The 15,607-nt window shown below is 38.6% G+C and overlaps 1 protein-coding gene and 1 long non-coding RNA gene across 3 annotated transcripts; one reads left to right on the top strand and one right to left on the bottom strand.

Annotated features, from left to right (window-relative positions):
• Positions 1 to 257: 257 nt before the first annotated feature.
• On the top strand, positions 258 to 14,983 carry hif1ab (hypoxia inducible factor 1 subunit alpha b). Of its 2 annotated transcripts, none has more exons than XM_083561944.1 (15): positions 258 to 861; positions 7,815 to 8,017; positions 8,501 to 8,640; positions 8,720 to 8,804; positions 8,930 to 9,039; positions 9,372 to 9,574; positions 10,195 to 10,301; positions 10,458 to 10,605; positions 10,713 to 11,032; positions 11,745 to 11,968; positions 12,115 to 12,234; positions 12,340 to 12,635; positions 13,105 to 13,210; positions 13,385 to 13,502; positions 13,643 to 14,983. In XM_083561944.1, exons 1-15 carry the CDS (start codon positions 830 to 832, stop codon positions 13,792 to 13,794), a joined length of 2,364 nt encoding a protein of 787 aa, XP_083418070.1. In that variant the 5' UTR covers positions 258 to 829; the 3' UTR covers positions 13,795 to 14,983. The 2 variants fall into 2 exon arrangements, with proteins under 2 accessions (XP_083418070.1, XP_083418071.1); XM_083561945.1 differs by lacking the exon at positions 258 to 861 and adding an exon at positions 2,688 to 2,707.
• Positions 688 to 8,249, bottom strand: LOC310737628. The gene is made up of 2 exons (XR_014536860.1): positions 7,009 to 8,249; positions 688 to 6,090 (listed from the first exon to the last, which is right to left on the bottom strand). It is a non-coding gene; the product is annotated as an uncharacterized lncRNA (long non-coding RNA).
• Positions 14,984 to 15,607: the final 624 nt, after the last annotated feature.

Below are 15,607 nucleotides of genomic sequence, written 5' to 3'. Positions count from 1 at the left end.
TGTGACCTTGTGTAGGAAAAGTGGCATAGAAAGTTGATGGATGGAGATCCAATTAAAATGAATATATTTTTTGGTATTGTTTGAAACACTATGTCATTTTGACTATATTTCCCCTTGCAAAGTTTTTGGCAGCTCAGGCAATTGTACATTGAATTTTGAAGAGGTGCTGTAGGTCCTATAGTCCATCTGTAGTTATACCCCAATGATCAGGCTCCCCTCTATACTTCATTCATCCCTTTTTAAGAGATCACCACACGACAAGCAGTGGGCAGATACAACATGCATATAAGCTCTCACACTTCTATATTTATGTCAGATGTCAATATTGTGCTTAGAGGAAGAGGTTGTGGTGACAATTCTTTTTTTTTAATCCACGTGGACATTGTTTGTTTCCATCTTTAGCCTACACAGATCCCATGAAAAGAGCTGCATTGAGAGAGAGCTTTCAGTGACGTTTCTTGTCTCCATGCCAGGGAGGCATGTGATTGCGCGCCCCCGGAATCATGAACGCGCCGCATTCAGAGTAGTGAGAGTGTGTGAGAGTCTCTGCGTCAAAGATACCCGAGTGTTGGAGTACGAATGTTTTGACCTTCGGGTTTTTCGAGGGCCGACCTCCCTCTTGAAATCGACTGATCGGAATATCGGATCGAGAGCGTCCCAGCCGTGTGGCCCGTGTGTGCCATAAAAAAAAAAGCGTTTTATTTGTAAAGACTCTTGGACGCGTCCTTTATTCTCTCGGCCTCGGGAACCAGGCTAGCGTTAGCCACTCGTTTTGTTGCGGCGTTGGTACGGGGGTAAAACCTTACACACTAAGAGGTTTCACCCAGGAATGGATACAGGAGTTGTCACCGAAAAGAAAAGGTAGAATGAGCGTTTTTTTCTCTCTCTTTCTCTCGTGCATGTATTGTGAGTTTAAATTCCACACAACGCATTTTTAGCGCTAACGCGTCGAGCTAAGTTAGCAAACAACATGTCTATTAGCCGGGTCGCCATTTTGCGTCGAAAGCTCCGTCTGGGGGGCATTTATTTCACTATTTAAGTTTGCACACAAAAACCAAAAAATAAATTGTTGTTTATTAAATTATAAGTAAATATCTGACCAAATCCTGGGGACGCTCCTGTATGAATTATAGCTCCTCTGTGTCCGTTGGTTTAACACTGGATTTGCTTTTTGCGGATTATTATTAGCTAAAAGTGCAGATACCTAAATTTACAGTCTGATCATTACAATGTTGATCATAATGTCATCATTTTTAGACATTTTTAGAGACCAGGTTTGTCTATATTTTATAATAGTTGTATTCAGCGTGTATGTCGGCGTGGCATGAGTTGATATGGAGTATGTACTGTACCAGACTGTACTCCTGCTCCTCATTCTCATCTCTTTATTATTACTATTATAATCCTCTATTATCACTATCTCTTTCTTTAATGAAGTTTGATATCTATGATGATGTTTATGATTTTGACGTTTTGAGTGCATGTTGAATGGGGATCGTAGTTCTTCAGTAATACCTGTGTATTTTTCTTTTTTCTTCATTGTGTAAGTGATGACATTACATTTCACTCATATTTTAGGTGTCACATTCATATCCGACTTCTGTTCAACCCTGATTTACACTCGTATCTAATTCAGCATAGGCTTTGACGTCAACGGGATTTCCTGCTTAGGCTTGTGGCAATACATTTGCCTGCTCTCTACCAGGAATAGGAGTAACTTGTCTGCTATACTTCCTATTTATTCTCAGTTTTGGTATGTTTGGTTTGGTGTGTGCGAGGTCAAAGCCGCAGTAAAAGTTATCATAGTAACACCGAAATGATCCCATTTGGGGTTTCTTTTGTTGTAATTAAAATGAGACGGCATGTGAGACATGCTGTGATAATGAAACAATGGTTTGGCAAGACACAGTCACATTAACTACAATATCTATTAATCCAGGACATACGAGCGTTACGACGCACGGTTTCTCGTACTGTTAGGATTAGTGTAGTGACATTGTATTAGGTGTGATTTCCCCCCCCCCCCCAAGCAGCGTGTCTCATTGACTACTTGGCGATTAACATAATTACAAATAAGCTCATAAGCCACTTAACAGCCTCGTGTTAAGTTTTCTCCACTTTGAGGTTGGTGTCTGCTACTGACGGATAATCCTGCTACTGTTTGTCATCCTTGTGATTTATCAATAGTTTATTAAGTCCTATTGATAATTAATCACAGGAAAGATGTCTGTTAAACAGGGGTTTCCACCGTCTAGACTTAAAAAAAAATAAAAATACAAGTTCGTATACCATCTTCACTCTTAAGCGTTACATTTGCGGCATTTAGCAGACGTCCTTATCCAGAGCGATGTACAAAAGTGCTTTGAGTCTCTAGCAATGAATAAATCTACACTGGTTTGCAAGATTACAAACTTAATATAACTACAAAGCAAACTTGGAAAGTAATTGAAGTGTTTTAGGAAGAAGTAAGTCTTCAATCTTCGCTTGAAGATAGTTAGGTCACGGACATCTAGGGGGGGTTCATTCCACCACCTCGTTGCCAGAACAGAGAAGAGCCTTGAAGTATACTTACCCGTCATTCTGAGAAAAACATTTCTTTACCCAGTGTTGCAAGCGACGCTTTTTTAAATTATGAACCGATCTACCGAGCACAAGATGGCTCTAGTGTGAGACTGAATCGTGTGATTGGGTTGCCCAGGCTAAAAATGTATAGTTTACCTTGGTGCATTAATACATACTAATGGAAGCAAATTCAGACAGCAGCATGCAGCCATGTGATTATCTCTCATTATCTGTGTGTCTGATGCTGTACAATTTGTTTTGTATGTTTGTTGACCAGCAATTTGTTATAAAAGTTGTTCCCGTTTTGTGTTGTACGTAAAAGATAATAGTAGAGTCTGGCTAGCATCATTATTATTATTATTATTATTATTATTATTATTATTATTATTATTATTATTATTATTATTATTATATAACCCCCAAAATGTGTAACTGTATATGTTACTGAAAGGTTATGTGCATAGAGAGTTGAAATCCTGACCGTGTCTAAGCAATCGGTGGCTATTAGTCCAGGAGAGCATATTGAGGTAGGTGGGAGGGATGGCATTGTCTCTCGCTTTCCAGGCAGATAAAAAGACACTTGAAAATTGTGGGTCCCTGTGAACTCATCTAAGCATATAAGGCAGTAAACAGCATTTTCTGAGTTTCTTGCACTGCCTTGCATGAGCAGCTGTTTGAAAAGATTCAGCTGATTGACTTTGCATGTCTTGTAGTAAGCACACACTCTTCACCCTCTCTGGTTGGAGGTGGACAGGTGGACAGTATATTGTCTGACACCAATTTAGCCCTTGACTGATGTATGTAGTGCAGCAGTTAGATAATACAGTGTTAAGTCACCATACATCAAACCACATTGAGTTTAATGCAAATATTGGATTGAAACATGGTCTTCTGGTTGTTGGACTTTTCTCTATTCCAGCAAGGGATCTGAACATTAAATTCGTTTTAATTCACCCCTGAAATTAAGATTTTTTTGGCTAGTTGTCTATTACAAAATAAGGTTTAAAATATGTCGTTTTTATTACCTGATGAGTGAAACCATACTCGGACAGCCAGAACAAGCGGCTTGAATCGATTTCGCCTTCCTGCTATTAGAAAACCTGCTGTGGGGGGAAATGCATGGCGATGATTCTGGTAGTTTGGAATAATTCCTTAGAAATATTGCAGTATCGCAGTGATATCGTATACAGCACATCATCTGAGCTTCAGCACCTACGAAAACACTACACAACACGGTGTTCGGTAATTAACGAGTGCAATGGCTTTTACGGTGGTTATAGTAAAAATTTCAAAGGTTTTAGATTTTTTGATTTCTGATGACTATGATCATCTTAACATAAGTTCACCCAAGATATTTATTCATTCCTAAATAGGCTTGTTGGCTGTTTATCTTTAACTTCAACCGAACACTGTGCGTAGGAAAACAGTTTTATATTGTTGATATAATAGTATCTGTTGATATACAAAATATCCAACTTGGGTCATTTTCCAGTAACCATCGTATAAGAAACAGTTATACAAGGTTTATTACTCAAGGCTATTGTGATAGCTTTGAAATGTCTAGTCTATAACGTTAAATAAATTCATTTTTTAAATACATTTTAGAACTATTGTACTCAGGACGTGAATTTTGAACAAAAATTTAGCTTTAATACCGTAATACTTTAATACACTGTTTATTATGTATGTACTTTATCTGTGTGTGATGCCTATAACAGTTGCTTAATGAAGATTCAGTGTCCCAATATCCTTTTAAATGCAATATCCTCTTTTATGCATTTGTGTAAAAGTAACATCCTTTTTACCATTGTATCGAAACTTATGTTTTTAATTATTATACCTTCTGTTTCACAATCTGCTTTGCTTCCTGGCAGTGTGTTTGCAGTTTGCAGTGTTGATGTATTTCCTTCCCTTTTTTTGTTTTTTTTTGTGCAGGCCACTGACAGCCTGTTCAGTCATTGTTCAAGCAAGTATGATTTTCTAACTCGTTGGATAAGGATAGTGTGACTTGATGACTTGATTTAGGTTGGAAGGCTTTTTATTGTTCTGCTTGTAATATCAGTAGGAAAACTAACCCTGGGGAAAGACATGTAAAAAGCTTCTGACTATTACAGGTTTAAAATGACTTGCCCTTTTATTCCCCTCTGCATGGGAAATTCCATCTTCTTTTCTTCTGTCCTAGCCCTTTCTTCCCCCAACTTTCTAAATGTAATTGGGGCAATATAATGGACAAATGTAGCCATAAAAACCTTCTTTTTGTAAAAGAGGTAAAGATAAACCATTTGTGTTTGACCCCACTGTGCTCAGACATTTTGCCTTGCTCTGTGTTGTCTGCAACAAACAGTGCCTTGAGCTGCATATTCAGTTTTTAGCATAGAAACAAATGAATGATAAATAGTTTGGGGGTGTTTATATATGCAAATGAGCTTGCTCATGCAAGAGCAGAACAATTTAGTTTGTGTTTAGCTCTGCGCATGCACGTGTGCTACATCTCCTCGCGTGTACAGATAGACGTTAAATACGCATTTAGAACTTGTTCTACACACACTTAGTTCAGTTTGACACTTTCAGAAAGACAGGGTGGCTGCTAATGTAAGTCATCAGTGTGGAAAAACGAAGATTCGGCTAATTTACATTTTTATTTAGTTTGCAGGTTTAGACACTCTACCCAGTTCATAGTAATGGCGCAAATCTCATGCTGTTCGTTCACTTTAGCTGCTGCCTGCGTAATTACACACATTGACTGATGATAGCGTTTTACCTTCGTAGAAACTGCGATGATTAGTCGGACTTGTGACGCACATTGACTGACTACTGATTCACCTCATTGTCTAGATTGAAGACTTGCTCCTTGGGGAGAATTATTAACAAGTGAAATAATCAAGACTGTAAATAATAACACAGTAAATGATCAAACCTGTTCTTTTTTCCTAATCCTGTGTGTCAGTCGTCCATGGAAATTGTATTTGCGTGCAGCTTAGAGTGCTAATAAAGAGCAACATTGGGAGAAAAGTGCGGTGCCTTGTTAAAAACAGCACTGTTTTCATAGTGCATGTCTGTTTTTGATGACAGGACTGAAAAGAGTAGTAAAATGGCCACTACCTGGGTCTCTCCAGCATCAAAAAACATGAATTTGAATACGCATTGTGTCAATCATCCATGGCTTGGATTCCAAGAGAGCAAAATTGAGTGAGATGTTGCTCTGCCCTTTGTAGGTTGGAAGCTGTCATGTGATGGGAAAGTGTAGGCCAGTGGCCAAATTGGGTGGTAATCTCAGTATAATTAAATGTTTTTTTCATGTTTAAAGTAATTACATTATATTTAATGGGAGCTGAGATTAGGTGGTGTTTATTTAAGATGCATCACAGCACACCCTGAAGTGGAAAATGTTCTTGGTCCAGCCTCGTGGCTTGCAAATGAAGTTGTATTTTCATGTTGTTAATATATGCATGTAAATCAGTGGGATTTTATTTTTAATAGCGCCAAGTCCATAAGTTTTCGGATGATTCGGATCGTCCAGATTTTTTGCTAGGTTTAATCCCCCCAGTTATCTTTGAGCTTGTGAAAATGTAAGCACTCTGTAAAAATGGCTGTAATTCCTCAATGATTAGTTAAATATTAGCCTGCAATCACATCCTGACTGCTGGATTTAAACCAAATGTGCAGAAATGTTAAAGTGATCGCTTTCATTACGACTTGACTGTAGCGCTACTGGTATTATATAGCAATAAAGCTGTAACATGTATAATGTGTACTCGGCTTCAACTGGTATAGACTGTAGCAAATATGGTCCTTGGGAGATAGAAGATTTTAAGTGCACTCACAGGACACCAGCCCCCTTTTACAAACTTTGCTGCACCTAAGATTGCTGTAGGTTGTTGTGTCTAGAAAAACAATGATTTTGGGTCTTGTGAATGTGAATCCAGCCTCTGTATTGCATCTGCCTTTTAATTTTGACCATGGCCTTGTCAGCACAGTTGTGAATAGCTGTATAGAAGAGCATATGAAGGAAATACAATAGGGATTCAGTCAACAGGGACAAAAACGAATATTTTGAGGACACTTGTTCACACTGTATATTTTTGAAGATTATATTGAGCAATATAAAACAAAAAATAAAAAGAATAAAATTATTTCTGTAGAGAAAAAACTTAGTGTCAACTGCTAGTTCTTTGTTGCCAGATTGTGTGATGTCCTGCTTCTGGATGGCTTTTGTTGCAAAAAAAACACCCCAAAACAATTACATGCTTTTTGTAGTTCTGATTTTGTTGTGTCCACGATGGGATTGTTTTACATTCCCAAAGTTTTATAGTGTGACCTATTTCTTTTCTGCTCATAATTTTAAAATCTGGACATTTTAGTCTTAGACAAATCCAGTTAACTTTTCGAAATGCATTTGGCCAGATTAAGTGCGCTGAGGAAGATCAGGTCCTGCTTCGTTCTGACTTCTGTTTTAAAAATAGTCTTGTTCATCTGCTTCCTAGACAGACAGCGCGCTTGTATTTCACAAGGACACTTGTAGAAGTTGAGCATGTGGGTGGTTACCACAGACCATTTACATTTATTTTAAACTCACTTTAAATTGAAGCCAAAGGGAAATTTTTTTAGAGAAAGTCAGTAAAGGCGTAGGTGAAGCACACGTTCGAGAACGCTACGATAAATTCTTGCGTTAACGGTATTTGATGCATATTTTGCATTGCGCAACTGTGGCGAAATATAGATTATATTTGAAGTGTTGAGATATTAAAATGGCAGGATCTCAATGCATGCTTTTCACCACATATTTTTCTAAAACAATTTTGAATAATTGAATAAATAAATCAGGTTATATTTATATATTTATTACATATATTTTCAGATTTGGCTTGGTTGTGGTATGTGGAAGGAGAAGCATAACTGACCAGAGCATTAACTTGTACAGTAACTTCTGGTTTCACAAGCATTGTATAATTTTAGTTTGTTCTCTGTTTGCAGTGGAAATGTGGAAACAAACTGTGGCAATAACTCACCAAACTTTTGTTTTGGCAACAACGTCTATTTTGCAGCATGAATTTTTTCCACCACATTTAACCAATCGCAACAACAGCTTACATGATCTTTGTTTTTTTTGTTGCCTAAAAAGGAAACATATACATGGGCAATGCAAATGAGATGAAACTGCAGAATGAAACGTGATGACCTTGAATTTAGTCAGGCTTAGCAGGAGCTCTTGTAAATGTACTGCTCTAATAATTTGCTCTTTGTCCTTTCAGGGTGAGCTCAGAGCGCAGGAAGGAGAAGTCCAGGGATGCAGCCCGATGTCGAAGGGGCAAGGAGTCTGAGGTGTTCTACGAGCTCGCACACCAGCTGCCCCTGCCTCACAATGTCACCTCCCACCTGGACAAGGCCTCTATCATGAGACTTACTATCAGCTATCTGCGCATGAGAAAACTGCTGAACTCTTGTCAGTCTAAGGGTCAGTGGATGTTTATAATCCGTTTAGTACTATTTCAGTACTGTGTTATAAAGTCCAAAACCTGTTGCAAAATTTTAGGAATCATATTTAGAGGCAGTGAAAATCCATTACTAATTATTAACTGTAAAGGAAACTATTTTATAAGTTTTGTTCAGGTGTTGGAAGTAGGTGGAATTGCTATTACACTACCATGGAAATCCTTTGCTGGGTAGCGGAATAATCATTAACATTACTAGTGAAGACTTTTATGTAAAGCAAAATCACTTGACACTTGCACAAGTTTAGGTGTTTAAGGTGATCAGTGTTGTTGATTAATTTGTGATCTGGAGCATGGGTTCAGATAATTAACTAGCAGCCCTGTGAAAGTAAGTGTATGAAGAGACTTTATACTAGTGCTGAAGTTGAACAAGCGACATTGGGAAATGTAATAATTGATATGATGATGCTAAAAGTTTTTAACTAGTCTTTTGTGTTTAAATGAAGGAGAGGATGAGTCTGAACTGGAGAGCCAGCTCAACAGCTTCTACCTGAAGGCCTTGGAGGGCTTCCTAATGGTGTTGTCTGAGGATGGAGACATGGTCTATCTCTCTGAAAATATCTGCAAATGCATGGGCCTCACACAGGTAGACATTTACCCAAATTCATGTTCCATCTGCGTGCTCAAAAATGTCCGAGTAATACTGTCGATTTTCTTCGTCTCAGTTTGATTTGACTGGCCACAGCATTTTTGATTTCGCACACCCCTGTGATCACGAGGAAGTGAGGGAGATGCTAGTGCACAGAACCGGTGAGCCAATCGCATTGCCTTGTATCATTTTCATTACATGGTAGCTAAAAGTTTGGTCTTGGTACTAATTAAATTCATTAAGCAAAGGTTAGCTAATGACCATGTGTACCATGCTTAATGTGTAGGGTCCAAGAAAACCAAGGAGCAAAACACTGAGCGAAGCTTCTTCCTGCGCATGAAGTGCACACTGACTAGTAGAGGACGCACTGTCAATATCAAGTCTGCCACTTGGAAAGTAAGTATTAGTGTTCATTACTCCATACCTTCCTAAGCACAGACGTACAGGGAGGCTTAACTTTGGAAACATTGTGAGTCAGGTAAAAGTATCACAATCTTGTGGTCAAACTCCAAGTGTGTATCTAGGATACTAGGCACAGAGACTTTTTCTTGATAGCACTGAATATTATTTTCCTCTTGACTCACTTAACAGAAAAAACATTGTTCGTTACCATGTCAGATTTCTAATGAATTACTTGTTGATATTGGACACACTTTGTCTTTTGGTAAATGTACCATAATTATTCTTGCTCAATCTTGATGATCTGTTGTATTTTTTTTTTTTTTCAGGTTCTTCACTGCACAGGACATGTGCGTGTTCAGGAGCACAGCGACATTTCTGCAGAAGGCGGGTTGAAAGAGCCCTCCATTAATTACCTGGTCTTGATCTGTGAGCCTATTCCCCACCCCTCAAACATCGAGGTGCCTCTGGATAGCAAAACCTTCCTAAGTCGCCATACTTTGGACATGAAGTTCTCGTACTGCGATGAAAGGTGAAGAGAGCTTATTCATACTGTTCTGACCTGTATTTTCTTTTTTAGACCTGTGCCACTTGAATGCATACTACTACTTCTTTTTTTTTCTGGAATTGTGCATAGGTTATAAATCTTTTTATATTATTCTTGCCGCCCATGGATTTATTTATGATTATATAATTTTTAGCCATATTCCTTCAGCCATTCATGAGGATTTAAGCCACAGTCTTGAAAACCAGCTTTCTGATCATGCAGAGTATTTACTGGAAGGGCAGGATTTTGCTTGGCTTTATCACCACCTAGTGGTAGTAAATAGTTATATCCTTAAAATAGTGAAAGACATTTGAACACTGTTCACTTAGTGAAATATCTTGTTCTGATTAGCTCGCATTTAATAATACAGTCTATCAATACAACAAATAGGTTTAAACAGATAACATGCATAGAAATATTTTTTCTATAATTTATATAATTTTCTATGACATTGACGAATGCCTTGAAATATAGGTGGCTTCATTCTTATGTGTTGCAAATTATGGCTAAATTGATGATGTTCTCTATTCCTTGAAAGTGCCAGGAATTAATTGTTCTTGTCTCTTGGGCCTATATCTGAATAATTTTATCATTTTGTCTATCAGAATCACAGAGCTAATGGGACACGAGCCAGATGACCTGCTAAATAAGTCTGTGTATGAATATTACCATGCCTTGGACTCTGACCATCTCAACAAGACTCATCATAATTGTAAGTTTCCCTTAGGTTATCCATGACAACTGACAAGTGTTTTTGCATGCTAATCACACACTAAATAATCAAAGGTTTGTTAGCACTACTAAGAAAATAAAACATTTTTTTTGCCAACAGAATTTTTCTGACTGGGTTTTCTTTCTTTCTATTCAGTGTTTGCAAAAGGCCAGGCAACCACAGGTCAATATCGAATGCTGGCCAAGAAAGCAGGTTATGTTTGGGTCGAAACCCAAGCCACAGTCATTTACAACCCGAAGAACTCCCAGCCACAATGCATTGTGTGTGTCAACTATGTTCTAAGGTAATTTCCTTTTATCTGTAAAAGAACCTGTGGCTTAGGTTGCATTTCTGCTCATTCTGATAAATATGTTTTGCTGTAAAATGTAATGCCACTTGTGTGTTTTACAGTGGTATTGTGGAGGAGGACAAGGTTCTTTCTCTGCAACAGAACTTGCCTGAGAAGGTTGTGGAGAAGGAGAAGGAGAAGGAGAAGGGGGAAGAGGAGGAGAAAGAGAAGGAGAAGGAGAAGGAAGAAGAAGAGCTGCAAGTAGAGCAAAAGAAAAATTCAGTCATGGACATGTTAAAGCACTTCAAGGAGGACCCACTTACGTGCTCTATGGAGAGCCCCAAGAGCCTGTATGACAAGCTCAAGGATAAACCAGAAGCCCTCACACTTCTGGCTCCAGCTGCCGGAGACACCTTTATTTCCCTTGATTTTGACACTGCAGGTTAATACATGCTATTATCTCTACAGTATGAGTACATTATAGAGCCAAAGGTTTGTGGAAACCTGGCCGTCACACTAAACAAATAAAGCATACAATCCTACGGGATGTTTTTGTATGCTTTACTATTACAAATTCCCTTTGTGTGGAACTAAGAGGCTCTAACCCATTCCAGCATGACACTGTCTCTGTGTGTAATGCATATAGTCTACAAAGTTTACCAAGATTGAAGTCAAAGATCTCTATTCACCATCATAAGGATGAACTGGAATGTGGACTGAGCTACAAGCCTCTTCGCCCCAACATCAGTTTGACCTCACTAATGCTCTAATGGCTTAGCGGAAAAAAAAAATCCCAACAGCCATGATTCAGAATGTATTGGAGTCTTCCTGAAAGAATGGCATTTATTCTAACAAAAAAAGGAAGACTAAAACTGGCACCAAAAAGCACTTTGGTGTGATGATAAGGTGTACATCAACCTTTGATCATATAGTACATTTTGAACATGTAAGTGACAGAACATAAAAGTAGTTGCAGTGTTGTTGGTATAGTTGATGACTTAAGTGATTGTTGTTACATGGTATGATTTTCCGGTTATGGGTGGGAAATGTAAATGTAAACCAGTTCTCTAGAAAGGATTTGTTTCAATTAAGCTATTAAACGTAAGCTGAAGCTGAATATACACCAACAGCAGCAAAACCTCAATGTTTTTCAGACTCTGAGATGCATCTGCTGAAGGAGGTGCCCCTTTACAATGATGTAATGCTGCCCGCAACCAGCGAGAGACTTCCTATACCGCTGTCACCACTGGCTCCCAGCGACCCATCTCCAGCTTTGGATAAAATCGAGCCTGGAGCCGAGGAGTTTTCATTGTCCTCCACATCACACCGCACCAAAGACACTGCCAATACTCCTTCCACTTCAGCCAGTTCCTCAGAGGTAAACACTTTTTATATGTTCAGCACTGTTTATACAGAATTTGTACTTTCAGCACGTAGTTGGTGATGTCATTATGATTAAGAAAGATTTTTAATTTTTTTGTTTTGAATGTAAAACAATATTGCTTTCTTGCTGTCTCCCTACAGCCGAGCAGTCCAGCAGATTACTTCCATGCCGATTCAGATATTGGCTCTGAATTTAAACTGGATTTGGTTGAGAAAATGTTTGCTACTGACACAGATGCTAACACCCACTTTAACACACATGTAAGACTGGTGACCATTTTCCAGTTGCCTCTGTGCATGAACACTTTAATATGTTTTCTCTGAATACGTTTCACAGTCTAAAGTGTCCCATTTGCTTTCTTTAAGGAAATGGCCGATCTTGACCTTGAAATGCTCGCCCCATATATTCCGATGGATGACGACTTCCAGCTGCATATCCCCTCTCCTCTGGACCCACTTCCCTCTGTTCCTCAAACTGGTGCTGACATGAACTCCCTTTTCCAGCAGTCACCTTCTCGTCCATCTTCAACATCCAGCTCCAACGGCTCTATAAAACCAGAGCCGTCGTCCCGCGTCCCCTCTCCACTCCACCTGCTGCAGGAAGTGAGCAGCATCTTTGCCCTTGACGACACCCCACAGACGGGCATTCCTCTGGCTAAGAGGTACATTTTCTCCCCACAATTGCCTGTCAGTGTTATTCTTGGTAACGATTGTTTACGAAGAAAGTTTTTTTTTTTTCTCCTCTCTGTGTTAATCATTCACCCTTGACAGAACACATGTCACAATAATTAAAGATGTAATGATCATCTTAACAAATAAAAATGTCAGAACTGGTTGATTGGAAAATGGTGGAACTATTTAAACTATAAGATCTGATTTATGTTTGTATGTTAACATTTTTCTCTGCACAACCAAATTCTCCAAAAAGGTTATTTTTAGAGCGGGAAAAAAGGGAAATATTGCATAAAAACCATACAAATAAAACCATTAGTTTTCAATGCAAAATTGTTTAACTTGACTGCGCAAACAAATTAAATGTTCACGCATTTTGACGTTTATCATGGACTGATATATTTGAATAACATTAATTCTCTTCATTAGTAATAATAAATACCAACTCCTGCTTTCCAGAATGCAAGTGGAGGACCAGGAGCTTTCTGCAAAGCTGTTAACTGCCCAGAATTCCCAGAGGAAGAGGAAGCTGGAGATCACATCACTGTCTGAGGCTGTCGGGCTGGTAAGTCAACTGTGACATGCTAATTGTTTTCAATGAGTTATATTGATACCGTTGTGAAAGTCAGGTTGAAATTAAAGCAAAAAGGGTTATACGTATTCACACAGCAAACAATGTATTTTATAATAGGAATTTTTTCTTACATTTGCATGCACACTAATGTGCCCTTTATCACAGGGTGCTTTGCTCCAATCTGTGGATGAAGCTGTTGAGCCTGGAAAGAGGGCGAAGTTGCTGGAGGTTAAAGGTTCAAGCTTGCTTGGCGGGAACAAAACCATTCTGATACTACCATCTGGTAAGCGATGACCCACTACAAAATAATCATTACTGCTCTTAACAATAGAAGCTGTTATTATTCATAGTAAAATAGTAAATGGAGCACTGTTTGTTTTGCTTTTGTTTTTTAAAGTAATGTCTTGTTGTTTTTCTCTAAAGAAGTGGCCAGTCGTTTGCTGTGCAGCTCATTTGAGATCAGTGGGTTACCACAACTGACACGCTACGACTGCGAGGTCAATGCTCCTCTTCAGGACCGTCACCCCCTGCTGCAGGGCGAGGAGCTGCTACGTGCTCTGGACCAAGTTAACTGAGTCTAGCTTGCTTAGCAATCCTGGACATTGTATCCCTCTCTCTCACTGTATACCCCTTCCCTACTTCACATTACCTACCAAAGTAGAACTATTGCCCCAAGTCTTCACAGTCTGCTGACTGTCCCTACATATTCCATCGCTTTCAGTGGCATCCCTCCATACCAGTGGCCTGGAGGCCAAATCCTTAATGATTTTTAGAGGTGTAATTTATCTTTCTAGTCAAAGCAAAGGATTGTAGCCTCCACTATGACCAAGAGCAAAGTCGAGAGCCTTAATGCTAAACGCACATTTCCCGAATAACATATATTCATTCGTCCCACACACTCTGTGTTCCTTCTGTTTGTGTCTACCCCCCCCCCCCTCCCAGCATTTTGTATTGTAGCTAAAGTCGCACAATAAACTATTTTCGTAAGATAGAATACCAGCAGATCATTGCAATATACGAAACCATTTTTTTATGAATATGTACTTTTAACAATTATTATAACCATGTTTTTTTTCTCTCTCTCTGTTGCTTTTTTTCCTCATTTATCAGTTTTATTTGTATACGGTTACATTTAAGAGTGTATCTTTCCCCCATCCCTAGGCTCCCTGGGATATTGATATTCTTATTGCAATGGACAGTGTAGTTCATCAGCCCACTGTGTAAAAGCAGTTCTCATCAATGTGCAAAAGAAAATCGGAATGCATCGAAAGTGACATTTTTGGCAATGTGCAAATGCCTGTAACAAGGAGTTTCTCACATCCTATCTCAAAGAGGTTGCAACAGAAGTTGAGTTTAATTATGTGATACATTTTTATATTTTTAGCTGTTATTTTGTTTCTGCCATAATAGACGCCTACACTTCACGCTTGTCCTGTGTAATCCAGCAGGGTAGATTTTACTATTATGCTTTGGAAGCGTAATGTAGCGTGACCATGCAACGCTGATAAACAGTTATTCAAGTGTCTAATGTTATATAGAACATTTAATGCTCAGATAAACAAAATGTTTTTCCTTGTGTTTTCCTAAGTTGACTTTGTCCAGCAGATATGTTCATTTTATTATATTTTGCAGAAGGCTGAAGATTTGCTTTTGTGGTGGTTGTACGCTACTGTTCATTTACTTTGGCAGTCTGTACACATACATTTCCTTAACACTAAATGTATTGTTTATTGCATAATCATTAAAGGATAATTGTGGACCAGATTTTAATTTATTCATCATTTATTATTATTATTTTTGGTCCTCGTTTTCTTTAGATTCCCTTTAAAAGAATTGGCAACAGTTAATAAAGTGCTTTCATCAGTAAGCATTGAACAACGTTTATGTAAAATGTTAACACGAGAGCATGCTTTTACATGAATTTATTTTATGTAAAACCCTCCTTGATAAAATATCTAATAAAATAGCACCCATGCCATCGTGTGGCTTACTGCTTTTACAAAACAAGTGCAAAAACAAACGCCAGTGTTCCATTAATGATTTATTATTCCTCATATTTGCAAAGACTGTGGATTGGAATCTGAAATCATACAGAAAGCAAATCGTGGACATTGTATCCCTCTCTTTTCCATCGTATACTCCTTCCCTACTTCACAACACCTTCCCCAACTGTTCAGAATCTGCTCACTCCCTACATATTTCATCGCTTTTAAAGGCATCCCTTCAAAACAGTGACCTGGAGGCCAAATCCTTCACGATTTTAGAGGCGTCATATCTCCTGCTAGGCAAGTCGAAGGATTGTAGCCTCCACTATGACCAAAAAGCAGATGTTTTTCAGAAGTCTCACATGTTGGTGTGATGATCTGGTGTCCAAACACTTCAAATGTT

The sequence above is a fragment of the Silurus aristotelis genome (assembly GCF_946808225.1).
Source record: "Silurus aristotelis genome assembly, chromosome: 15".
Classification (NCBI taxonomy): Eukaryota; Metazoa; Chordata; class Actinopteri; order Siluriformes; family Siluridae; genus Silurus; species Silurus aristotelis.
This window is presented reverse-complemented; position numbering and strand designations above follow the sequence as displayed.